The following is a 24404-nucleotide window of genomic DNA, read 5'->3' as shown; positions in this document are numbered from 1 at the left end:
ACTGCCAGGATTCAGGCCTTCGGACGTCAAAATGCGACTCGCCCATCTCGCGTCGCGAATAGTCCGAGCAAATCATCTTTCGCATGTACACTCAATGCCAGTCACAATGCAGTGCGTTTTTACTAGGATAAGAGCTCCTGTTAGCTTTATCATATCTACGCGTCAAAGCTCTTGCGTCGGACTCAATCTCCGTCTTCAGCCGGTGACGTAGGAACTTTGAATCAACATGAGATGAAGTACATTGCCCCATACCCCGCGTCGGGCCCCGAACGCCGGGAAGAGTTCGCGTGTCCGCGGGAATTCCGGCACGAGTGTGCGACTGCCAAAGTGAGGAATTTCATTTGACGGGCTGTTACGGTTCAGAATTCAAAATACTATGCATGGTTCAAAAGCTCAGCTACATGTACCAATTATTCAGGATTTGTAGTCATCGATACACGCGTGTACATTACAACGTCCAAGACTTTGAAGATGACGTTTTGTGCCAGCTACCGCGAGTTACCCCTCTTAGAGCGTAAACAGATTTGTGTCCCTTCCCTCTGCCTTCAGCTTCTTGTTCGCTCTAGTCAGCATGACCTTCATGATAGCGCAAGTAACGATACTCAGCGCGGATGAGGCCATCATCAGCAGGTTTGCCATGACGTATCTCGGACTATCTGTCGATGGAAAGAAGTAGGGGCTCCAGATGTTGCCAAGTTGACTGAGCAGGTTAATAATAGCTGTCGCACACGCCCTCTTCTCAGGCGTCTGGTTCAGGGTGGAGCTAGCCCAGCTGAACACCATTGCGTTACTCGAGAAGCAACCGCAGATGTACAGGAAAGCAGCAACATAGCGAGCGGCGTTGTTGATGGTCGATACTGAAATGATGAAGCCGATGCATGCAACTCCCTGAGGCACTGAGATATGGAAACCGCGCTCCTTGCGACGATCGGAAGAGAATGCCGTTAGGAAGGCAACGACCGTCGCGAGAAGATAGGGCGGCGCGGTCAAGATCAGGGTCAGGGTGTTGTTGCCGAGCTTGAAGCCCTTCACAATCGTGGGAAAGAAGTTGTTGAATCCGTAGGCGCTGTGATTGGCCGTAAGCATGACCACCTATTATATGTGTGTTAATCTCTAAGGTTTCTTTCACAACGAGCGCGGATAGGCAACAACTTACGAAGACCCATGTTCGGGCATCCTTGACAGCGAGCTTAAGTCCATTCCAAACACTTGAATCGGCTTCCGGAAGCGAGACTCTGTCCCTCCGGATACGCTCAACCGCAACCTTCTGCTCCTTATCGGTGAGCAACCACTTCGCAACGCCCGACTTCTGGCCCGGGAAATCCGGGAGAAGCATAGCCCCAAGGATGGCCGCGGCGAAACTGCCTGCACCCTCAATGATGAAGAGCCACTGCCATCCGGCGATACCCCGAGCTCCCTCAAGACCTGAGAGGACGCCGGCTGCGATGAGTCCCGAGAATGCCGTCGCAAGGAGAACGCCAGAGTATAGAATAGCGGTGCGAAATGCAAGCTCCTTTCGAGGATACCAACAACTCAGAAGGTACATGGCACCCTGAACCAAATAGGTCAGCGTGATTCAAAGAGGAAGTATGTGTCAGGACCAACCGGAAAGAAAGGAGCTTCCGCAATTCCCAAAAAGAATCGGATGACGAGAAGGTGTGTATAGTTCCCTGCTCCTGCTGTAGCGGCGGAGACAATTGACCAGAGAGCTGTCCATGCGGGAATGTAGAGAGATGGTCGGGTTCGGGTAAGAAGCATGTTACTTCGCCATTGTTAGCAGTGATCATGCGTGAGAGTTACAGAGAAGGCCACTTACCTTGGAAGCTGCATAAGCATATAGCCAATATTCAAGATGGACACAGCAACATTGAACTGGTTGCCAGTGAGTCCAAGATCCTTCTCAAAGGTGCTCAGTCGTGCTTGACTAAAGTGGAGTGATGATTAGTTTAAGAACCCACGAGCATACCAGTTGCCGCGATTTGAGACTTACGCAATGTTGTTTCTGTCGAGGTAGTTGAAAAGATAGAGAATCCAAACAACCGGTACCAACGTGAAGTCAAGCTTCCTCGTAAGACTCTTCTCAACGGCGGCATACTCTTCCTCGGACATCCCCAGATCATCGCTATTGATGTCTTTCTCAGACACGAAGTCCTTTTCGCCAACGGGAAGCGTGCTGTCGATGTGGTCTGAGGTGGCCTGCATGGCTTCTTGCTTTGTCTCGGCTTCGCGGGCGGCCATCTTGCACGCCTGTTGGGTTTTCGAGAAAGCGTGTGCTGAGAAGCTCTCGAACCTTGGGTCTTCGGACTCAGAGATATAAGAATCAACGGCTCGACTATGCGAACAACCAAGGACTTGAAGTTCAGCAGCAAAGTCTCTGAAGTCGATGAAGAGAAAGTCTCCAGGCCCTGGGAAAACAATTTTGGAAACCAACCGTCGTCTGTCCTCTTTTAAACTTCATGCCAGAAAGAGACACCAATCACCCTCGACTTGATGTCTTTTGTTGCCCAGACTTGGGCATAGCCCAGTTCGATCTTGCAGAAGGCAAACAACAGGATGTTCACCCCAACTTCCTACCCCGCATACCCCGAAACGACCCCAGATTCTGGCGTGTCCCACAGACACCCAGCTCTCTGGCTGTGGAATATGGCACCTGTAAGCTTATTGCGTTCGTCTCCTCTTCCCCAGACCCGCAATCGAAAGATGAATTGGCCGTCATGTTCTTGGATGACGGAGCAGTCCTGCTGTACCGGAGAAGCGCGATGGACTGCTCCGTCTTTTCGGGCCAGTCCAGCCACTCAAAATCACCATCCAAACCCGTTAGACTGAAGCCAAGGCCAAGATTCCAGTGTTCACGGAGCTACCCGCGAGTCAGCGGAGAAGACCGTGAGCAGGAGTAGTCCGTGAATAGGAGGAGGGGTTTTCCCGTGAGGCTACTCTAGGAAATGTAAGGCACTCATGATGTCGGGAGCCACGCGCACGTGGTTACGACGACCGACCCAATTGTGTTCACCGGTGGTCCGGCTGCTTCCAGACACCAATAGTAGTGACCGTAAGTTCCCAACCTCGTCATATGGTCTGCTCGCTCCGGCATTGTGGGGCATTAGACGGAAGATTGCGGGGACTGACTGGGCGTGGAATGATGACGATTCCAGAGCTCCTGATTTGTAGCTGGATATCGCGAGCCCATTGAGAGATTTCCACTCTGGCAGATTATGTTGACCTGAGATGTCCAATGAGGAGAGTTTAGAAAGGGCCGTTAAAGGAAGAAGATTAGAAGCTTGATGTACTGCATAGTAGAACAAAAAACACAAGGGAGAACATGACCAGAACGCAGCGTGGGGAAAGTAACACACATTGATCGAGGATTCAGATTATTGCCGATGCAAATGCGCTTATGTTGATTCTCTACCAAAATATGCAGTTGATGTATCATGCCCAAAACGCCGCCTCGAGATGACGTTTACAAAAGCTCTACCACTACAGCATCATTCGCTCTGTCCAAGGGCAACTCGCTTGATGTAGTTGAGTGCACTGCCAGCCCGCAGCCACTCGATCTGATTCAACTCGTACGAGTGATTCAGCTTCGCCTTCCACCTCGACCCTTCCTTCGTGACGACCTCCATCGTGACCTGTTTCCCGGGTTGCAATTCTCCCTCCTCGACATCCAAAAGCGTGATCTTATCTCCATCCCGAATCTTGTCGTAGTCGGCAGGGTGAGCGAATGTTAGAGGGAGCATTCCTTGCTTCTTCAGATTCGTCTCGTGAATTCTGGCAAAACCCCGGGTGATGACAGCAACGCCACCCAGATATCGGGGCTCCAGCGCAGCGTGCTCGCGGGAGCTGCCTTCGCCGTAGTTGTTGTCGCCAATGATGCACCACCTGATACCCGCTTCCTTCAAGCTCCGTGCTGCTTGAGGTACGGGCTTGATCTTGTCGCCATCTACGGGGTCCTTGGCCTTGCCAATCATCTGGAGGGTGCTTGCATCTGGCAGGAAGTCGTTGGTGGCGCCGAGGAGGAGGTTGTTGCTGATGTTCTCGAGGTGGCCGCGGTAATTGTACCAAGGACCTGCGGGGGAGATGTGGTCTGTTGTACACTTGCCACGGACCTTGATGAGGACAGTCAGGTTACTCGCGTTTCCTGGCTGCCATGGCGCAAACGGCGTTAGGAGCTGTAGTCGGTCGCTCTTAGGATCGATGTTGACGGTCAACTCCGAAGTGTCGGTCATCACTGGCGGTTGGAATCGATCGGCGCCAGGGAAGAAGGCGACGGGAAGCTCTTCCGCTTTTGGAGGTGTGAATCGGAAAGGCGTTGTCGCGCCGGGCACAGGAATGGCGTCTGTGATGGGGTTGAAGGTCAAGTTGCCTGCGAAAGCGAAAGCTGTCGCCAGCTCTGGGGATGTGACAAAGGAGTGGGTTGCAGGGTTGCTATCGTGTCGGCCAGTGAAATTTCTGTTGAAGCTGGAGATGACGGAGTTCTTTTCAGCCCCCTTGACATCGACATCTTTCCTATCCCATTGACCGACACAAGGCCCGCAAGAGTTGCTCAAGACAGTTGCACCAGCTTGTCGTAGCGTCTCAAGAATACCCTCCTCTTCAGCTGTCGCTCGAATCTGTTCGCTCCCTGGGCTGACCAAGAATGGTGTCTTTGGACGATCCAGCCCAGCCTTCTTCGCCTGTATCACAAGGTCGCGGACCTTTTCGAGATCCTCGTACGAGCTGTTGGTACAGCTGCCCACGAGGCTGCAGCTCAGATTCGTAGGCCAAGAGCTTTCGCTAACATGGTCTTTGAACTGAGAGAGGGGGTGGGCGAGGTCGGGAGTGAAGGGGCCGTTGATGTGGGGTTCGAGGGTCGATAGGTCGATTTCGATGATGTCGTCGTAGTATCGGTCGCTGCCTTCGTCGGCAATAAGAAGCTCTTGCTTGAAGGAGTCGGCGTACTTGGCGATGCCCTTCCGTTTTGTTGCCGAAAGATATCGTGACATGGCTTCCGAGTATGGGAATATGCAGGACGTCGACCCGATTTCTGCGGACATGTTGCAGACTGTAGCCATCGCAGTCGCTCCGAGGGTTTCGGTGCCGGGGCCAAAGAACTCGATGATCCTTCCTTTACCCCCAGAAACCGTGAGGATACCCGCTAGCTTGCAGATGATGTCTTTCGAAGAGCTCCATCCCTGGAGCTTGCCCGTCAGACGCACGCCGACCACCTTCGGACACGCGAGTTCCCAAGGCATGCCGGACATTGCATCAACCGCATCGGCGCCGCCAACGCCAATTCCCAGCATACCCATGCCACCCGCGTTCGGTGTGTGAGAATCCGTACCAATCATCAGACCACCAGGGAAAGCGTAGTTCTCAAAGATGGTTGTGTGAATGATACCGGCGCCCGGTTTCCAATAACCTATCCCGTATTTCTTCGTCGCGGAACTCAGAAAGGCATACACCTCCCGGTGGTCGCTGGCAGCTCTTGACAAATCCTCCTTGTCTCCCTTTTCGGCCACGATCAAGTGGTCGCTATGAACCGAAGTTGGGACTCTGACTCGCGGCAGACCAGCGCTTATGAATTGGAGCAACGCCATGGTCGCCGTCGCGTCATGACAGGCAACCCGATCCGGTCGCAGACGCAGTATCGTCTTGCCTCTTTTTATTTCGTCGAGAACCCATCCTTCTTCACCGGGTATCAGATGGCTGTAAAGAACCTTTTCAGACAGTGTCAGGGGTCGTTTGTTGGATTTTTGGACGTCGCGGAGGGCTTGTAGCCGAAGGGCGTAGTCTAGAGTGTTGTACTAGAAACAAGTCAGAAAACCTTCCAATCGTTTAAAGCAGTCAAGAACAACTTACCGGCTCTAGAGGACTCAAAGCTACTTGCCCTGATGGAGTTGCGAAATGTCTTGTCCGCGCAGCACGAGACCCTTGTCGGAGTGACGAGCATGCTTTTGACCGGGCCTCCCTCAACAGCGTGAACGACATGATTGCAACATCTGCACCAACAAGTCAACCCGCCAAGAGCGGGGGAATACAGCCATCTTTTTCACTTGTGATCTGGTGCGCAAAGATGTTCAAATCTTCATGTTTCGCGACGCCAATTCTCGAAGAGCTACGATTCCTCGGTTGCCAGATGCTGGACAGTTCCGTCCTCAAGGCCATTTTGGGCAAGAGACGGAGTAGTCCAGGTGTTGTGCAGGGATCTGCTAGCGGGCTACTCCGTCCACCACCAAAAACAATAGTCTAGCCGGAGTAGTCCGCTTCCACGCTCTAGAGCCACAGCAACTGAGACTGCTGATTCCACTAAAATAGGATTCTCCTGAATGGCTGGAACACTTCGGCAAAATGCTGACGGAGAACGGCATAATCAGTAGCTTGGGTTGGGAAAGTTGCCCATCTCATACGGGTCGCCGATGCCGGCTAATGGAAAGCTCCAGCTGAATTCCGACTTGTCGAAGTCGGCCAGGAAAGTCTCGATTTCCGGAACGTAATCGTTGGATCCTCCATGGAAGGGTGGTTCGGGGTAGACGCCTTGCCAGTGCACTGCGTCTTGAGAGTGCGCCATGGCCACAGCGGACGAGCCCGGCATCTGGTGCCAAGCAGCGTCGGTTCCGTTGAGCGGGATGTGGGCGAGATCTGCCTGCTGGGCCGTTGCGTCATAGACGGAATGCCCTCCGTCAGCGTGGTCCAGGGCGTTTTGGCCATCCTCGAGCCGGTCTGCACCAAGTGGCATGTACAACCGAGGGTTCTTTGAGGGCATATTTCCGGTGTAGAGCTTTCGGATAGTGAGGTCAACAATTGCGCCGAAACTTCGTTGTCCCTTTTTTACAGATGGCCACCACTCGCCGCCGACAGTAAGCAGGCTCCAGCATGTGCGAAGGCTCTTCGACAAGTCCGCCGTTGAAGCGTTTTGACGAACTGTAGAACACGTCCAGAACGAGTATATGAGGGTTGCTCCAGCTGCAAAAATGTTCTGTACTGTGCGCCATCCATGATGTAAACCTTGCATGTCGTGCAGAGCCTGATAATTGTGCAGTATTGATGCGGCGTTGTTGAAGCAGACCTGCAGTGACTTTGGAGAGGGATTGCGGATCGCTTGCGACGGTTGGAATAGCATAACCATAGTTGTGTGGTACTTGACCTTCAATTTGATCTGCCACATCCGCCGTTGTCTGTTGTCGATTCCCGGAAAGTCGAACGTCTCGCTAGAAACCCGATCCCACCAGTTCACGAGCTCTTCTTTTATTCTTGCTTGTTGAGCTGGCGGATTTTGCGGCAGAGGAAACCATGCAGAATCGCATGGAAGATGGTATAATTGCAGTTTGACGTCGGAGACCATGCGGTCTAGCTCAAATTGATATCTTGCAAACCGCAAAACGGCTGCAGAGAAAGACAATGGGATCGTGCCGCTCGCCGACCCAGGGTGCGCGGGAGGAGACTCGGGCAACTTAATATCGAATGTTTCGTCGCGAAAGCCGAGTGGTCGCCCTTGTATGGAAGATACAGATCTGAGGGTGGTTAGTAACGGATGGCAGGGCTGCAAAGATTCTCCCAGGGAACTTACCTATCGAGAGAATATATCGTAAAGAATGTCAGACGTCTGATCTGTTGATTCTCAAAGTCTGCAGGCTCGATTGTGTTTAACGGCTCTCTATGTATGCCCAGCTCTACACAATGAGCAAGAGCAATATGGATTAGAGTCCATAGATTTACCTCCGCTGGTGTGAGCATGCTGTGTACGATGAGAACAACCAACGCCTGGATTGAAGATAGAGAGATTTGGGAAAAGCAATCCTTGGAGAAATGGAGAGCTGCTCGGTAGAATCTTTCTGGTGGGAATTCGTATACTCGTCCCCTAACCTTGACAATGGCCGCAATGTTGAAGACCATGAAGAGTATAAAAGCCACAACTGGCATAGGAACGGAATGAACGCCTTGGTCGCCGGGTAGTCTCTGTCTGCCATTCCACCGGAACGCTTGCATCGTAGAAGGCCAGCCATGTGGGAAGGGGTCATCGTCTAGTGAACAGCTAAACGTCGAGTACAGGGCATCGAGCGCGCTCAAAAGAGAAGTCGGTTCTAGGACTGGATAATCGGGATGCATCCAACGGACATAGGTGTGTACAAGCTTGATCGCATCTTCTTTCCTTGGTAATTCCTGTTTGTTTCAAATCAGTACCCAAATCCCGCTGTGTAAAGTCCCGCAAAAGTTATGAGACGAACCTGGCGTAAGAAAATATGTAAAGAGCGATTATACTGTTTCGAGATATCAGTCGGTACTGACGTGTCGTACCATTCCGATGAAGGCCCTTGAGCTTGCACATCTTCCAATAACGCCGCCGGAGTTGAGCCAGCGCTCGAAGGAGACGCCCCAATGAGGTTCGTGAACAAGACACCGGAGCTTGAGCCCAGATAGTGTTTTTGGCTTGAGTCGGAGTTGAGGGACAACATTCCCAGGTTCATGGCAACTGAGTGCGCGCGGTCCGGGAACTGCTCGTCGTGATCGTAGGAGCCCGCGGCCTCCGCGGGACGCTTGAGAGACTGCCGTTGGGACCCCAGACTTGCGGTCCGGCCCGTTGGCTGACTGCCCGCCCGGCCGGACCTAGGCGACGGCGTTGAGACGTTGTCGTCTTCAAGGTCCCCACCACCGCCGACGGCCGCCGAGCCCTTCGGGTCCGGGAACGCATCGATCTGCGGGCCGGTAGAGAGGTCAACATCGGGGAGTCGCGATTTGATGATGTCTTCGAGCCATTGAATCCTTGCCCGGGCAGCACTTGCGAAGCTATCGTCCGGATCGGGCCGTCAGCGCGGAACATAATCTTTTTTGACTTGCAGCCAACAACAAGGGGTCTAGCTCGTGAAACCGAGCCGGTGGGATGGTGCTCGTATAGCTTTGCGAACACGCGGGTATCGACTTACTTGCGAGGGACCAGCAAACCCGAGTTCTGACTGTCGACATCGAGGCAAGTTTCGCCGGCTTTTGCGCAGTTTGTGCAGGCAGGGACTTCTCCGTCGCACTGGTAAGTAGTGAGTATCCAGACACGTAAAAGTCATTGGGCCGGAGTAACGCGGTCCCAGCAGACTAAACGGCACGTCAGGGGGACGGGAGCTGAGCCGATGTGAGAGAGGAGAAAAAAGGTCTCACCTTGATCCGTCTCGTGCGACAGCGTCGACACGCCAGACGCACTTTCTTTGGCGGATTCATCCGCGATGACATCTCCCGTGAGGTTGGGTGAGCGTTGCGATTAATTTTTGTCCTCTGTTGTTTGTGTGATTGGTACAGAGTTGTTGGGGGCATGGCCAGCAGATCAAGGTGAGCAACGAGAAAATGAATCGGCGCCGGTGGCACCCCCGAAAGTCAACCGCTGTAGTCCTTGTTCGGTAGAGACCCAGAAAGGCGGACTGGAACAAGGTAGGGAACGGGGCTTGTCACATCTTGTTCTAGACGGAATGTGGCTTGATTCTGGTGAGTGGGGTACAGCTACGACGGGTGAGCGGCAGGGCGAGACGGACGCACTGGTCAAGGTAAGGTGAAAGTGAAAAAGTAAGCAATGTGGGCAGGCAAAATGGGAATTTGTTTCCGCAAAGACGGAAATAATTAGGGGCCTGGCTAAAGTGGACAGGGGTTTCGGGTGAACTGGAGCGATGGCAAAGGCTCTTCTTCTCCTCATTCTGTCTACCTAGAGGCATGTACCAGGGTTGCCAGCAGCATCGGTACAGATCTAGCGACGACGGATGTCGTGGCAGGCAATCCGCTGCTCTTAGGCACCCCACGGGATGTAGCCATGCACACACTAAAGCATACGCGAGTAGAGACCGTCTGGTCTTTTTCCAGTACGGATCCCAAAACCTTTTGTTAGGCCAGTGCCCACTGTCCGCAATATATTTCGGTCTCAGTACGCGAGAAAGCAACGCTAGGTGCCCCAAACGAGTCTTTCCACCTCGGCAGTTTGTGGAGATCTGCCGTATAAACACCAATGGTAGCGTCAAATCCGGTCTCCATAGTTTAACACCGGGGACTTTCCTGAGTCTATTCTCCTGAAGCCACTCACGATGAAGCTTACGGCTGCAGACTATCCATTACATATTACTGACAGTTCCCTTCGGCCTCGGTATCGTATTCTTATTGTAGTTTGGCAGGCAATTTGACCCGATATGTACCCACGTTCCCGTTGAGACTAACGAGATCAGATGCATCTTGGATTGAGTGCGGAGCTCCGTATCCCTGCTTCTAGGGCTGGTGTTTGAGCATTGATAGTTCCCTGATGGCGTACGAGTAGGTTTTCGACGTAGGCAAGCTATCGCTCTTCACAACTTAGCTTCTAACCTTCTTCCCTCGTCTTTGCTGCCCTGTTGCATCAAACTGACAACGTTTTCGTAGATGGTGAAGCTCAATGCACCAGATATCTACTGCACGTCAGTAAGTGCACGTGGTAAGTGGCTGTCAGCGACGCCTTGGTGCTCTTCTGCCGGTCGCAAAGACGGGACCAAAGCGGCATCAATTTTATCAAAAAATGAACTTACACTTAGTCGCGCCAGCCGAGGTGTCGTGCCTTTCCACAGCCCTGATAACCCAGAATCTTGAACAATAGCGGATGCGCATTGCCACGTTCCACGGTGGACATTGGCGCCTTCAAGAGCTTGCATTTTGGTCTTGACGACGTCAAAAGGCATCGTAGCGTAGACCGTAATGATACCCGCTGTAGCGCCTGCAAATACTGGAGCTAGAGATCCCTTGCCGCGGAGCTCCATTGGTGGGCTGATCACATCGAGGAGAGCATTGTAGCTGGTGAACCGAACAAGGGCGTTCGAGCCCTGCTTCAGAGTCACCGGCAGAATGCCGCGGAAAAGCCCTCCGAGGCCCTCCATGGCTACGATACTTCTGATCGCATGGCTTGTCGATTTGAATCGCCTAGCGCCAGCTCTGTCTTCTACAATCTTGGTTTTGATGTTCTCGCCAGGGGTCACCACTGTCACGCTCTCGGCCACGCCAGCCGCGACACCGGCAAGCATATTGGCAACCTTGGTTGGTTTCCCCGTTTGGGCATCTTGCGGGAGCTTTTTCCTGATGGCATCGAATGTAAAAAATCGTACGCCTGACTTGGATGCATTTGAGACGCAGAACGCACTGGCCCCCGTGTACAGCACGCCAGGTCCAGAGGTCCGTACGGCTGAGACAAGAATTCGTAGTGGAGATTCGGACGAACTCAGCAGTTGTTTTCGCGTTTTGATGTACTCTGTAGGATACTTGACTCATGTTAGCATAGTAGAGACTTTGTAATATGTTTGCAATCACTTGAATAGCGAGACCGAGTTTACATACCGTGACTAGAGACTCTACTCCCCCAGCAGCTGCACCAGCAACCACTGATTGCAAGGGGGTCGGGGACGTGCTACTGCGACTCATGGTTGATATCTTCCAATACCTATTCAGTCAAGCCAAGAGGTCTATCATACAGCCAGTGAACCGATGCCTGCAGGCGGGCGCCTCTGGGCAGTCTTACATAGTCCATTGAGCAGTGCACATTATTGGACTGCCCCGAAAACCCATGGACGAGCCCCGGTATCCTCAGACAGGAGCCACCCGTGAGCTTCGGCACTCATCTTGAATCCGTGAGACGCGGAGCTCCGTCCGTCTCCCTTCGAAATTTGTGACACTCGGTGTGTTCGCAATCTGCCGGGAACATGACGGGAGCGACTTACATCCACTACGTACACGACTAGACGATATCTGCGTAGTCAAAAAAAGACCAAGATGCCATGGTTCGAGGTATTCTCGTGGCGGCGCTAGGGCGGGAACATGGGATGGAGGAATCCGCGCATCGCATGGAATCCACGCGTTCCACGGAGGTTGGTGTGGCGCAGGTGTGCCAAAGCTGGGAGCTATCCGCCTCACTGGAGTAACCCGCCTGTCAGGGAGTAGCCCAAGACATATCGGAGCCATCCGTCTAACACGACGGACTACTCCTCGTAGGATCATCATCATCACCATCTCCACTAACAAACTGGCGTGACGATTCCGTCGCCTGAGCTGAAGGGAAGCATTTGCGAGTTGCCAAACTGTTTGCCCGCGGGATACTGCCGGTTGTTCGGGTCGTTGTTCTGATGCCGAATCGGAAACCGAAGCAACAATGTGTATAACAAGCGAATCATCGGTTGATCGGGGGCTATCGGTGTCGTCGTTCTGAGCCGAGTTTGGAACGGAGTACACCAAAGAGCGCAGACAACATCCACAATGGCCCCTTCAGCTACAGTGACCGCAGGAACAGATGGGAATCTGTTTCCTCACGGTGGATGGGACACTCACCATCATATCTTCGAACGTAAGTTTAATTCACTTGGAGATCACGATGAACAGCCCGCAATAAGGTGCACGCACGAGAAGTTGAGACTAACAAATACCCTTCCACATAGCCGAGTCTTTCCCTTACAATCCAAACAGGCACTTGACACCGCCTCCTGCGACCATCTCTGCCTTTGACAAGTTCAAGAAAAGCCTGGGGATCACCAGATCTGTCCTTACTCATGGCCTGTCCTATGGTGATGATTGCACCTCCTTAAAGGCTTTCGTGCCTCGGCTGGGAACGCAAAAGACGCGTGCGATCGGTGTCATAGACCCAGAAACGACGACCGACGATGAATTGAGAGCAATGCACGCAGCCGGTGTCCGGGGGCTCCGTGTCAATCTGTATCGTTATAAAGCCATGGAAGATGTCGAACTACAAAAGGTAGCTCTTCGAGCTCACCTCCGGAGAATCACTGCGCTTGCGTTGCCCTGGAGCCTTACGATGACTACAACCCGGACCGACTTCTGGGAGGAGTTGGAACCATTTGTCAGGGAGAATCTTGCAAAATATGGAGTCAAGCTGGTAACAGATCACTTCGCGCTACTAAAGGCACCAAGTCTGCTTTCAGAGGAGTATCGCGACCGGCCAGCGACACAACCAGGGTTCGACGCGATCATGAGGCTGGTCAGAGACGGCCACCTCTGGGTGAAGCTGAGCGCGCCGTACCGCATCAGCGAGGAAAAGCCGGACTACTGCGACGTCAAGTTCTTGGTACGCGCATTTGTGGACGCTAACAAGCACCGCGTTCTTTGGGGCAGTGATTGGCCCCACACGCCGCGGATGAAGGTGAGAACACACGAGGCGGCTATGAAAGAGACGCCGTACCTGGAAGTCGACGATGCAGCTTGGCTGAGGAGTCTCAAGTCATGGCTGTCGGATGAGGAATGGGACTTGTTGATGATGCGGAACCCGAGTGAATTATTCGAGTGATAGAGCGCATCCGTAGAGCATAGAACTTAGATTGATTATGATTACTTCTGTGCTGTAGTATTTCGCACCTCGCATTACCTCCGCAGTTCCCTATCTACAGGCTTCAGAAATCGTAACGGGCACATGCGACATGTGAGAACCCCTGGAAAATACCCCTTACAACTACTCCACGCCAGACTCGACAACTTTACCGGGACTAAACTCGAGTCACTAACACAGCAATTTTACCGAGAGCAAAAGAATTCTACCATCTTAGGTTTCACTCATGAAACATCGCGTATCTTAATTCATACCTACTATACTCCGGCTGTTTACGACCGGCTAATTATTTGTCCTTACGCACGGTCTTGATCAGGTCACCCATCGAAGCACCCTTTCGCAACTCAACAAACATCTTCTCGTCGACCTCGGCCCGCTCCTGGCACAGAGCGACAACCTTTTCGACCAATGAAGGCGGCGTCACCACGACACCGTCCGCATCCCCAATCAAGATGTCGCCAGGATTGATCCAGAGATCACCCTTGAATTGAAGAGGGACGTTGACCCTCGACGCCCGCGTGAATGTGTTCGAGCCCAGAATAGATGTACCCTGGGCAAACACCTGCCGATGTCGTTAGTAGAGTTTACACTACGGGAATCGTTGGATTAAGCCGGACAAGAAACAAGCTCTTCGCGTTCGCTTAAACTTACCGGGAATCCCATCTCATTGTGCTCTCCGACATCCCTCATTCGCCCGTCAATGACCACGCCCTGTGCACCCAGAAACTTGGCCCGAGTGGACATCAAACCGCCCCAGCACGCGGACGGGAGGCCCTTGGGTTGCTGGATGTACATGACGCCACCTTCTTCATTGTGGTCGACGAAGTGCTTGTCCAGCTTCGGGGCCGAGGTGTCGCTGGTCTCGACCATCTGCACCGTTACTGCGGGGCCGAAAATGCGCGTGCCGGAGCCGGGGGAAAACATCCGGATTCCATCGAGGAAGCCACCCTGGGGGTACTTGAGCTTCACAAGGGCATCTCCGATCTTTACCTTTGTCAGAAACAAATCATGTTGCGAGTGAGGCTGTCTGGGCTACAGAGATGACCGCTGATCGGGTTGAGCCCGGCGGCGTTGATACTTACGTCACATGCCGTGAACTTGCGGAGGGCTTCAAGGGCTCGAGAAGACATTGCAGGATCGGGTTGGGTAGAAATGACAATATACGCAAATGAAGCACGTGTATGAGATGCTATAAGGTCAGAAGTTTGTCTTTGACCTTATGAACTGGCCAGTACGGCTACTGAATGTCGTGCAGCAGTCTCACAGCGGCGATGCCGGAGTTGTCCGGAAGCATCCCCAAAGCCTGTGAATGCGGAGGCATCGGGTGATACCCGAAAGCTCGGACCACATGCTCCCGAGTGTTCGGGGTTACTCCGTCAATGCCCTTGGCATCCCTTGCTTCTTTTGCGTGGGCATCCCAGGCTTCCGGGTGCCTCCATGACTCTGACAATATGCACAAAATGTAACAAGGGATCTCATGAGATGATGTTTTAAGGCTCCGAAATAGGCAGTTGCCTATCCTGATTATCCTCCAACAGGGAATTGGCGCCGCGGGATATCTCGCTGTGCGTGTTCGGTGAGCTCGGTCTGACACGCGAACCCTGGCTCGCAATGCGGCTAAATCCGACAAACCCACACACCGGGACACACCATCTGGCACAGGAAGTCAAAGATAACTGCCGAACAAGCGTATGTCAATTGAGTTTTTCTTACTAAACTATTTCGCAGCCCTTCAATCACGTGGGGCGCAGGTATGCCACCAGCCCATATGAACATCGCTCAACACCACAACCACGCATCATAGGAGCGAAATAAAGAACTACGATGCGTCCAGGGACAAAAAGGGATGACCCCAACCCGATTTGAACGGATAACCTTTCGATTTCAGCTCAGAAACGGTCGCAGGACAGAATCTGGAGTCGAACGCGCTACCGTTGCGCCATAGGGCCGATGTGATCCATATCGTGGATCCCGGTGGATGCTGAGGGCGGGGACAACTCCAGGATAGGAAGGCCAGCTCTGCGGCACATGGGAAGAGTTGCTGTGAAGAGGCAGCAACTAGTTGTCACGGTTGGTGCTCGGCTGCTACTCTCAAGAGATGTTGCCAAGTGTGGTGATGCAGAATGTTATTTCTCTTCGATTCAATGCTGTGACATACGTTTGACTCGCCAAATCATCTTTCTGCACCTTCGATACACTCGGTCCCGCAAAACCTCAGGCTCTCAGCTAGACTGACCCTTCTTGTCATGCTCCATTATACTCCGTCCACAACCAGTCGTAGTCGCGATTAGGATCCAAACATCGAAAGCTACACATCTCCGGCAACTTTCTGTACACCTCCTTGCGATGTTCAAATGCAAGACTCATGAGGTGATGTTCAATGTGTTCCATCACAAGCGCCTTGCATCCCAATAAAGTGCAACTGTGGAGTCGTGACAGGACAGGATGTACGTCGCCACCGCTGAAATGAACAAAGTGTTCCTCAGAGGACCGAGGTAAAGTCTTGCAGTCCAGAGACTTCGCCTTTTGTCTCACGGACTCCCATACTAGTGAAAAATCCCAGAAATCTGCCGTGTTGAGCGGGAAGTGATGGCCGTTGCAAATAAACTCCACCCGACCATTCGTCTCAGGCTGAAAACCATTGGCGATCCAATCGTCGGTCTGATCTAATTGTGAGACTTGAAGAATTCTGAGCAGTGGCAGACGAAGAAGTCGATTGAGAAACCGACCACCTGAGCCGCGCCTTGTAAGGATACGCGTGGGGTGGAGGCGTGTGTCTTTTGTTTCGCAGATTTGAATTACCAATCGTTCCAGGCGGGCCGCGCGATCAACGAGTCCTCGCGCCAGAGTGAGTCCATCATCCGCAATCACCATCTGAGGGATTTGCAACCGAAGAAACCTAACATTCTCGAGCAGTGCCAGAAATGTTGGCTTATAGATAAATGCTTGCCAAGAGTCCACGATCTGTAACCTGGCTTGGAGTAAACGGCTCGGTGGCAAGTGGAACGCAACGACGAAGTAGTTTCGATCACAGACGAAGTCGATGGCGTCTGCTCTGAGCTGCCGATATGTCCAGAAGAGACTGGATCCAAGTTGATGCTTCTGATGGCGTTCGAATGAAAGCAGGATTGTGGAATGTTGTGGCAATAGTCCGTTCTCATATATCATGTCGCGTATTTCTCGTGGGAGTCGAAGCATGTGGCAAAGCTGGGCTGTCGAGTATGTAGTCGGTGCTATCGCCTCACTGCGCGCATGTCCCGAGTCGGCATGTGCAGGCATGTCGGCCATGTCAATTGGTATACGGGATATTCCAAGTTGTACTCTAGCTTGATGTCTGGTGTGACAGAAGGAGGTGAGACCAATGATTTGAGGGCGTCCTTGCGGAAGTGATATAAATTCTATGCTCACGTTTAGGCGAACTGGAGAAGGCCGCAATTACCATGATTTGCGGGTCCTTCCTTGACGCCTTTCGAAATCGAGACTGTGGAAGCTGCGAGATACATGCAGAACTGCAGCAATGGCACTTTGGCACGATGAAATATCAAAAAGCACCCCAACCCCGATCGACACTGTCTCACACAGAACAATGAAGGACAAACGCCGAAAACACCGACAACCGAAGATGATAAGAAACACAAAACTCAACAAAAATGACTATGATATTATGACAAAGATTACTAATCCATGATTGACCATTCTCTCTTTCAAGCTCGCAAGGTGACAGAAGTTGCTGAGTAGCATCTCATGGCTTGTAAATCAACCCATAATCGGTAGGATGCCGCCATCAAAGCACTTTTATAGCCTCTTTGGCAACACGCCAAACATCTCAGAAGCCAGATAGAAGGTCACTACAGACCCCCGGCTTCTCGTCATCTTCAACCCAACCCATGCATGAATTCCCCGGCCATCCTGCAGAGGCCGATGAGCGACGGCATCAAGTACTCTCTGATACGTCTTCAGAGCCTTTTCATCAGCAGTCCCCAAGTAGGTCTCTATCCGCTTACGGATCTCAGCATCATCAGAGGCGTACTCATGAACAGGGAAATACACTGCCACCTCTGACTTCAAATCCCCACCGTCCGCAGTGAAACTGAAGCAAGTCATCGCCCCCTTGCCCTTGTATGGCCCTTCAGAGCCACCACTCGGAACGGTACAGACCTGGAGTATTTCGGGATCAGATGCACCAACGATGTCGGGGGCAACGATGGAGGCCGCCTGCGATAGATCCGCGGCCGTTGCGCCGCGATGCTGCACATAAATCTTGACTCGGGCTTGAGAGCCAGGGCACAGATCCAGTGAAAGATACATGAGCTTGTTGCCTGGCAGTAAGACTTTCTCAAGAGGAGCCCAAGTTTGTGGCATACAAAGTTTGTTGAGGGCTTCGCGGACAACTGCTGGGGCCCGGGATTCTCCCTGAGCATTGGCGTTCAGGTAGATCTTCCATCCCGGACGAGAGCCTTCTTCAGCAACAAAGCTGTGCCACCCTGCAAAGGTTCCTTGTGCTTCCGCCCCTGAGGGAAAGAAGGGATCTTTGATGCGGTTGAAACGATCTAGAGAGACTGGATTCGGGTATAAGCGTTGTATCTCATCATTCACGTATCTGCCACAGACCTCCTTGAGGAATACCTTGCGATAGAAAGTGCTGTCAGCTGTGCCGGCAAGGACATCCTTGAAGACAGATCAACGATCTTCACCACGCTCGAAGACATCGCGGCAAGCCTCAAGGAGGCAATAGTAGCCTGAGCTGCGGCCATAACTGTCATCACCCCGGAGCATCGCTGCCCACTGAACATCAGTCATGGCCGACGTGGCCGAATCAGAGAGATAATCGCAGGTGGGGAGGGCTGCGGGGAAGGCAAAGACATTGTTTTCGAAGGAGCGTAAGACTTCCTCACGCTCTTCAGGGGTGATAGCGATGTGCGGGCGAACGACTATGGTGTTGTGAGAAGGGGCAATAAGAGGAGACATGATGAGAGTAGGCAAGATTTCGTCCGCGGAGTGTTTGTTTGGACTTATTTTACGACGTAGGGTAAGCTCTCGAAACTAAGGGAGACTTGATAAACCGGCCAGCTTCGTATTTATGGTTAATGTCGGACCGCCCCTACTCCTCCCTTCCTACCCTACCCGATAGCTTTTCAGCTTGATGGAGTGGACTTCCAGAATTTCTTCTAGCGAACCTCGGTGCCTTCTCGATGCATTGAAAAGCACCTTGAGGTTCCAATACGTCTTGGTTTGCTGCTATGGGGTCCACTCATCATAGTCAAAGGGATGTCGGTATCTGCACCACACCCATTCTTGATGATGACAGCAGGCCATTCGGAGAAGGATACTTGGCCTCAGTGACAAGACAACAGTGCGAGTACGAAATATAAAAACATGCAATGACATTGCCGATGCCTATTGTGATTGGCAAAAGTCATGTTCTATCGCTTACACACGGAGTACTTGATCTCCTGGCTACTACGTGTCCAAACCAGGTGTATGCTAAAGACGACCTCTACCATGCTCCGGTTCCCAACTCGTCATCGCATACTCAGCTGTATCAGACACATAAAGCTATAGTTTCTTCATGCTCTCAGTAGATGTGTACGGTCCGTGATCTTGCAGCCAGTTTCCGTTACCAAGACTACAAGGACATTCACACTTCCCGGTTTGGTTTAGGATATGCAAAGCTGAAATATGACCTACCCATGCCATTGCGCAAACATGCAAGCATCAGACGGGCGAATTCTCTCTCCGCTGACGGCGAGGATTGTACCTGCAATAAAGAGTAGTCAGATTTGGGGGCTGTTGTCCGAAGGCAGTAACTAGCACGGAGTCAAAAACGTGGGGTCAATCCGTGCAGCACAAATGCACTTCAATATTTAATCATTGTTGTATGCAACAAAAGTCACTTACTTGGGCTGAAGATTTTGATTGGATGGACCGAAGCAGCCTCATTGTGCTTGATCGCCACTCGACTGCAGTCTGCCGTTGATGACTGCATACGCCGACGCCCGGATTACTGCACGGCCACCTCGAGTTCCTAGCGGAGTCTCCCGAGGCGGCATTGTGCTTACAAGGCTGTTAGAGGCGTCGCGTCTCAACCTGCCGATGGAGCAACCTGAGGGTGATGGTGAGTTGCTGGGCACTGTGTACTTCCAATCTGTGCATGGTCAAAGTCACGGAATGAATGACTGCAAAAGGTCCCTGTTTGACTGCTGCTGATTTACGCGAAGAATCTACCAATGATCTCACTGTTCATCTGGTGCCGAGAACCGGTAGTAAAGATGATCCCATCCCTCCCCATGGTCTACCTCAAGCTCAAGAAGCTCCTTGTTGATATCGAAGTCCTTAATGGCACCTTGAATAGCCGACGAGAATATGGTCTTGCCAAGAGTCTCCCAACATTTCTTGCGCTCAGGTTCCGTTTCAGTGCTGGTGATCGTGAACGAATCCGCCGTTTTGAGCTTCAAATCGGTACGGCACGAGGCTAGGGCTTCTTGCATGTTGGTGTTACTGATTTTCCATCCCATCACGGTCTTCAGCTCGGAAGGCTTGAGACCAGTCATCTCCCAGCACGCCTTAAGAACCTGGCGCATTTTCAGTCGAGGGTCCGTCTTGTCGTCTCCGTTCATTGCCTTCATGACGGTCAGGCGCTTGGACACCGTGTTGACCATGAGGGTATCAACGGGCAACACCTTGCCATTTGCGTCCTTGGCTGTGTAACCATCTGCGTACACACTGAAGCCCCATCGCCCCTCTTCTTTGTTCTCTTCAGCGTCGACCGCGTATGCTGAGTTTCCCTAAAGTGGTGTCAGCTGCCCGAATCTACATCAAAGTACAACGAATGCTGAAAATACTTACAGCAAAAGGTCGAACAGGCACTGCAGATATCTATCCACAGATGTCAGAGAATCATTCACACCAAAAGCAACACCTCAAACTATGAGGTCTTGAAGTCTCGGGGACTTACAAGGGTGGCCAAAGACACCAGAAGAAACAAAAGTGTTGAAAAACGATGGGAAATCATGTTTTAAAAGCGATTCAATGTCCAAAAACGGAAAGAATGAAAGTGTTCAAACAAACACGGCAACTGCGCACAGGCTAATTGCAAAAACTAAAAGAGAGTAAGTTGATTGAAAATAAGGTATGGGATGCCGGTGACGGCAATGACCGTGTTGACCTTTATTATACAATGTCTTTTGCGATTCCGAGAGAGTCGTATAGCATACGGCGTCGCCGACTCATGTAAGTTCATGCAATTAATTGTGCAGCCTTGGCCGACCCACAGGTCACCCGTCTGATCAGGGACTAAGCCACTTTATGCAGCTGACTCGCATCCCAATCTGCACCAAAACCCTTAGGTACAGTGTGGGGCTGCATTAGGGGATAAAGAATCTAATCAGTTTAGCTTTGTGATTCGGATGAACCGAGCGGGCTCAGAGTGTTCAACTCAATTTAACGTGTTGTCGATCAAACACCAGGTTTCTTAAGATAGTGTCAACGAAGGTCGAGAGCACTAATGATGGATCAGCCTTGCGGAAAAGGCGGGATTAGCAGGATAACGCCCTGCAGATAATATGACGTTATGTTGCTGTTTATGAATTTAATGTGTCTAAGTGATACTATCACAGGGGCTGGCCTGTCCAACTTCTGGTAATCTGATGTATATAGTCTTTCGTTACGGCCCCAAAATTTCGACTCTCGCTCATTGCATTCCAAGCTCCTCGGTTCTGTCGTTCATTGTCTTCCTTCTAGTCATTCTTTACTGTTTCGGCAACAATGTTGCATCACTCATTCTCGTCACTCATTTTGTTGGGATTAACCTCCCTCGCCTCTGGCCGCGTTCTCTATGGCCGCGGTGAAGATGTTGCCGTGGGCGGCAAATGGAAGGATCACGATCAGGTTACTGCCTTTCAACAACAAGCTGCAGACGGCATCGAGGGAGAGATCGAATTGCGGTTTAAGCCAGGTCTGAACGACGGGAGTGGTTGCTTCCCATATGCCGCTGTTGACAAGGACGGCTTCCACAAGTACGTGCGCAAAAAGATGTTTCTCTTTATACATAACAATAGATGCTGTGACTGACCTCTTTGCCAATCTAGCAAGGGACTGAAGCCCACGGGAAAGAGCGGCGGCGATTGCCGCGATGGCACTAAGGGTCAGCTTTACGCCAGAGTTGGAACTTCCAACGGTCGGACCGGTATCTTGTATTCGTGGTATCTGCCCAAGATCCAGAACGCCGAAGACCACAAGCACTATTACCTGACCACCGTCGTCTGGGTCCACTCGGACAAGTGTGACCCAACGGCGGACGACTACCGCGTCGTTGGAGTCAGCTACTCTACCGGCAAGGAAACCTACGACACGTCAGTTAGTGGTCAGACGCTTTACAGCTCTGGAGACAGCGGTTCCGGTCCCGGCAACACCCATCCCATCGTCGGATATGACGGCCAGATGAACGTGTTTCCTTCCAAAGACGGCGCCGATTACGCCCTCAACCCCCCAATGATCAGCTGGAAAAAGCTGTCTCAGCCGGCCTCAGAGCAGTTCAACGGCATTGTGTACGAACATGCCCGATGCCCTTTTACCGACAACAACATCCAAGCCTCCCTGAACGCAGCTTTCAACGCCAACTTTTACACTGGCTTGGCCCCCGAGGCTGACAACTGCAACGCGGCGGATACCCCGACGCCGACGACGCCTCCTACTCAGCCTGAGGAGCCCGCTTCGTCGTCTCCCCCTGAGGCGACTCCTTCAACGCCTTCGACTCCAACGGAGCCCGCAAGCGATCCTACCACCTCGAACCCACCGACTCCTTCAACAACTGATACCGGCGATGATGATCTGATTGAAGACGGCCCGGAGATTGCCTCTTCCAGCTTGCCAGCAGACGCTACCTACACACCAACCCCTTGAAATCTTCCGCATGTATTCGAGGAGAATAAGGAGTCCAAGCGGGCGTTGTAATTGGGCGTTGTAGTTTTATAGAATACTTTAGTTCATGAGAAAAGGAATATTGTATGCCTTCAAAGCTTTTGATGCTTCCAATGTGACTTGCTTATTTTACACCTCGTGAATCATAGACTAAGTGTGAATGTCGATGGGGCAACTCAGTTCCCTTCACGCTCTTGAGACATCGTCTCACGAATGAAGCCTGCAACCCCATCGCGATTGCACGTCAATGCACGATCTAAAGCTGTCTCCCCCGAGATTGTCCTTGCGTTCAAACCAACCCCAGCAGCCACCAGCAATCTCGCTTTTGCCTCTGATTCTCCATCGTCGCCCAAATATGGGGCATCTGGGTCCCCCGCAGTTAGATGTAGAGCCGTTTCTCCCTTTTTGGTCGTGGAGCTCACATTAGCACCAGCAGTAAGAAGCCTTTGCAAGTGTTGCGCAGTGCCGTACGCCGCGGTCTCATGTAGTGGAGTTGCTCCGTCGTCGTTTACCGCCTCCAGATCACCACCGCACTCTATAATAACGTCGAACAGCCCTTCGGAATTTCTTGGCAGATGCAAAAGTGTTGTGCCGAATTGGCCACGAAGAGAGGTGTCCGCTCCCGCCCGAATGAGGAATCTTATTGCAGTTAGGGAATCGGATAGAGCATGGTGCAACACAGGGTTTCCGTTGTTGTTGACCGCGTTCATGTCAGCACCAGCATCCAGAAGGACCTGAATAATGTCCAGAACCTCGTGTGAAGCAGCTATATGCAGGGGTGTGTTTCCGTAACAGTCTTTGGCTGATACGTCCGCGCCCGACTCCACCAGTAGCTTTGCTATTTGCATATTTCCAAACAAGGCCACCACATGTAGGGGTGTCTCGTTGTCGATGTTGCGTGCGTTGACATTGGCTCCGGCGTTCAGAAGCAACTTGGTTGCTGCAACCCTTCCGCCGGCAGCAGCATTATGCAATGGTGTTACTCCATCGCTCGTTGCCGCAGATGGATTGGCGCCGGCTTGCAGCAAGGCTGTCACAGTCCCTTCACCTCCCGATTGAACCGCAAGATGAAGCGCTGTCCAGCCTCTCGCGGTCACAACGGCGGATAAATCAGCCCCTGCAGATATGAGCCCTTGCAGGCTTTCGATGTCATCGCCAAAAGCCGCTTGGTGTAGAGGGTCGTTGGGAAACACAGGGGTTGCAGCTGGGTTCGCCGCGCCACAAGAGGCACACGAAGCACCTGGGTCGTCGGACATGATGAACGAGTGCAAAAAAGAGATAGAAGGTGATAAAAGTCGGTTGGTATAGTTAGAAGCTGAGTCGAATAAAATAATTGCATGAAATTGACAGTTTAGATCAGACATCTGTTCAGCAGACGAAGCACGTCCCTTAAGTACAAGTGGTCGGCTTTCTCTTGACTCATGTTGCTGAACTAGTGATGATCACCATACCTAGCGCGGCTGGTAGCCTGTGAACGCCTAGGCAGCATTTCAACGAAAATTGCACGACTATCAATGTAATTGGGCCCTACTCCTCGATTGTATGAAGGCGAACGCGTGAACGATCGCGAAAACTAGGAGACTAAGACGAAGATGCAAGAGGCGGACAGCTGGGGACCCCTGACATATGGCTGCTAGCGCCCAAGCAGCAAGCTCAGTACGTACCTTGAATAGTTCAGGCTCGCTTGAGAGTGCTTGTTTTGATCAACACAGTTTATGTGCCTTTGGGCGCGAAATCTTGCTAACTAAAGAAACCAGAGAATTGTGTAGAGAAGAAAATGAAAAGGGTGCGTATGATGAATACAGGTCTAAGAGTAGCCTCAACTATGTTTAACAGCCCGGCTAACGTTATCATCCTTTTACCCTGATTCCATGAGAAGCCAGTTGATTGGTCCAGCAATATGTATGATCTAATTTCTAGTGTAAATACCTCTCTCATGCGAGACGACCATACTCAAAACAATTTGCTCCTAATATGCAACTATCTCAAGGTAGGCTTATTATTGAGTAAGATCTTACTTGTTACGACCCGTTAGGCATAACACGTAGGAAACAACCCCGCCTGGAATCTCGGCGGCTAATGCGGGACATATGTAAGCAGTGACACAAGTATAACCAGGAACCATCGGAAAAGGAAGAACTATGGTACAGGTCACGTGACTTCGGGAACAGCACGGATACAAGGCAAG

The 24404-nt window shown here is 51.9% G+C and overlaps 9 protein-coding genes and 1 non-coding gene across 10 annotated transcripts; 2 read left to right on the top strand and 8 right to left on the bottom strand.

The window, feature by feature from the left end:
- Positions 1-507: 507 nt before the first annotated feature.
- On the bottom strand, positions 508-2238 carry COL26b_012615 (uncharacterized protein; the record flags this gene model as incomplete). Its single annotated transcript, XM_053185254.1, has 4 exons — positions 508-1092; positions 1157-1532; positions 1817-1924; positions 1991-2238. The coding sequence occupies 4 exons, from the start codon at positions 2236-2238 to the stop codon at positions 508-510; spliced, it is 1317 nt and encodes a 438-aa protein (XP_053030791.1).
- Positions 2239-3485: 1247 nt separating this feature from the next.
- COL26b_012614 (uncharacterized protein) lies at positions 3486-5929 on the bottom strand (the record flags this gene model as incomplete). The annotated part of the gene is made up of 2 exons (XM_053185253.1): positions 3486-5770; positions 5839-5929. 2 exons carry the CDS (start codon positions 5927-5929, stop codon positions 3486-3488), a joined length of 2376 nt encoding a protein of 791 aa, XP_053030790.1.
- Positions 5930-6349: 420 nt separating this feature from the next.
- Positions 6350-6742, bottom strand: COL26b_012613 (uncharacterized protein; the record flags this gene model as incomplete). Its single annotated transcript, XM_053185252.1, has 1 exon — positions 6350-6742. The coding sequence occupies one exon, from the start codon at positions 6740-6742 to the stop codon at positions 6350-6352; it is 393 nt and encodes a 130-aa protein (XP_053030789.1).
- Positions 6743-8191: 1449 nt separating this feature from the next.
- Positions 8192-8940, bottom strand: COL26b_012612 (uncharacterized protein; the record flags this gene model as incomplete). The annotated part of the gene is made up of 3 exons (XM_053185251.1): positions 8192-8237; positions 8275-8722; positions 8901-8940. The coding sequence occupies 3 exons, from the start codon at positions 8938-8940 to the stop codon at positions 8192-8194; spliced, it is 534 nt and encodes a 177-aa protein (XP_053030788.1).
- Positions 8941-10289: 1349 nt separating this feature from the next.
- COL26b_012611 (uncharacterized protein) lies at positions 10290-10994 on the bottom strand (the record flags this gene model as incomplete). The annotated part of the gene is made up of 2 exons (XM_053185250.1): positions 10290-10388; positions 10506-10994. 2 exons carry the CDS (start codon positions 10992-10994, stop codon positions 10290-10292), a joined length of 588 nt encoding a protein of 195 aa, XP_053030787.1.
- A 1691-nt stretch (positions 10995-12685) lies between these two features.
- COL26b_012610 (uncharacterized protein) lies at positions 12686-13258 on the top strand (the record flags this gene model as incomplete). Its single annotated transcript, XM_053185249.1, has 1 exon — positions 12686-13258. The coding sequence occupies one exon, from the start codon at positions 12686-12688 to the stop codon at positions 13256-13258; it is 573 nt and encodes a 190-aa protein (XP_053030786.1).
- Positions 13259-13583: 325 nt separating this feature from the next.
- Positions 13584-14427, bottom strand: COL26b_012609 (uncharacterized protein; the record flags this gene model as incomplete). Its single annotated transcript, XM_053185248.1, has 3 exons — positions 13584-13859; positions 13949-14287; positions 14380-14427. The coding sequence occupies 3 exons, from the start codon at positions 14425-14427 to the stop codon at positions 13584-13586; spliced, it is 663 nt and encodes a 220-aa protein (XP_053030785.1).
- Positions 14428-15144: 717 nt separating this feature from the next.
- COL26b_012608 lies at positions 15145-15246 on the bottom strand. The gene has a single exon. It is a non-coding gene; the product is annotated as a tRNA-Trp (tRNA).
- Positions 15247-19530: 4284 nt separating this feature from the next.
- Positions 19531-20309, bottom strand: COL26b_012607 (uncharacterized protein; the record flags this gene model as incomplete). Its single annotated transcript, XM_053185247.1, has 2 exons — positions 19531-20082; positions 20253-20309. 2 exons carry the CDS (start codon positions 20307-20309, stop codon positions 19531-19533), a joined length of 609 nt encoding a protein of 202 aa, XP_053030784.1.
- A 752-nt stretch (positions 20310-21061) lies between these two features.
- Positions 21062-22198, top strand: COL26b_012606 (uncharacterized protein; the record flags this gene model as incomplete). The annotated part of the gene is made up of 2 exons (XM_053185246.1): positions 21062-21312; positions 21385-22198. The coding sequence occupies 2 exons, from the start codon at positions 21062-21064 to the stop codon at positions 22196-22198; spliced, it is 1065 nt and encodes a 354-aa protein (XP_053030783.1).
- Positions 22199-24404: the final 2206 nt, after the last annotated feature.

The sequence above is a fragment of the Colletotrichum chrysophilum genome (genome assembly GCF_026319265.1).
Source record: "Colletotrichum chrysophilum strain AFK26 chromosome Unknown scaffold_183, whole genome shotgun sequence".
Taxonomy (NCBI): Eukaryota; Fungi; Ascomycota; class Sordariomycetes; order Glomerellales; family Glomerellaceae; genus Colletotrichum; species Colletotrichum chrysophilum.
The sequence above is the reverse complement of the archived record's forward strand: the minus strand, read 5'-3'. Positions and strand labels throughout refer to the sequence as shown.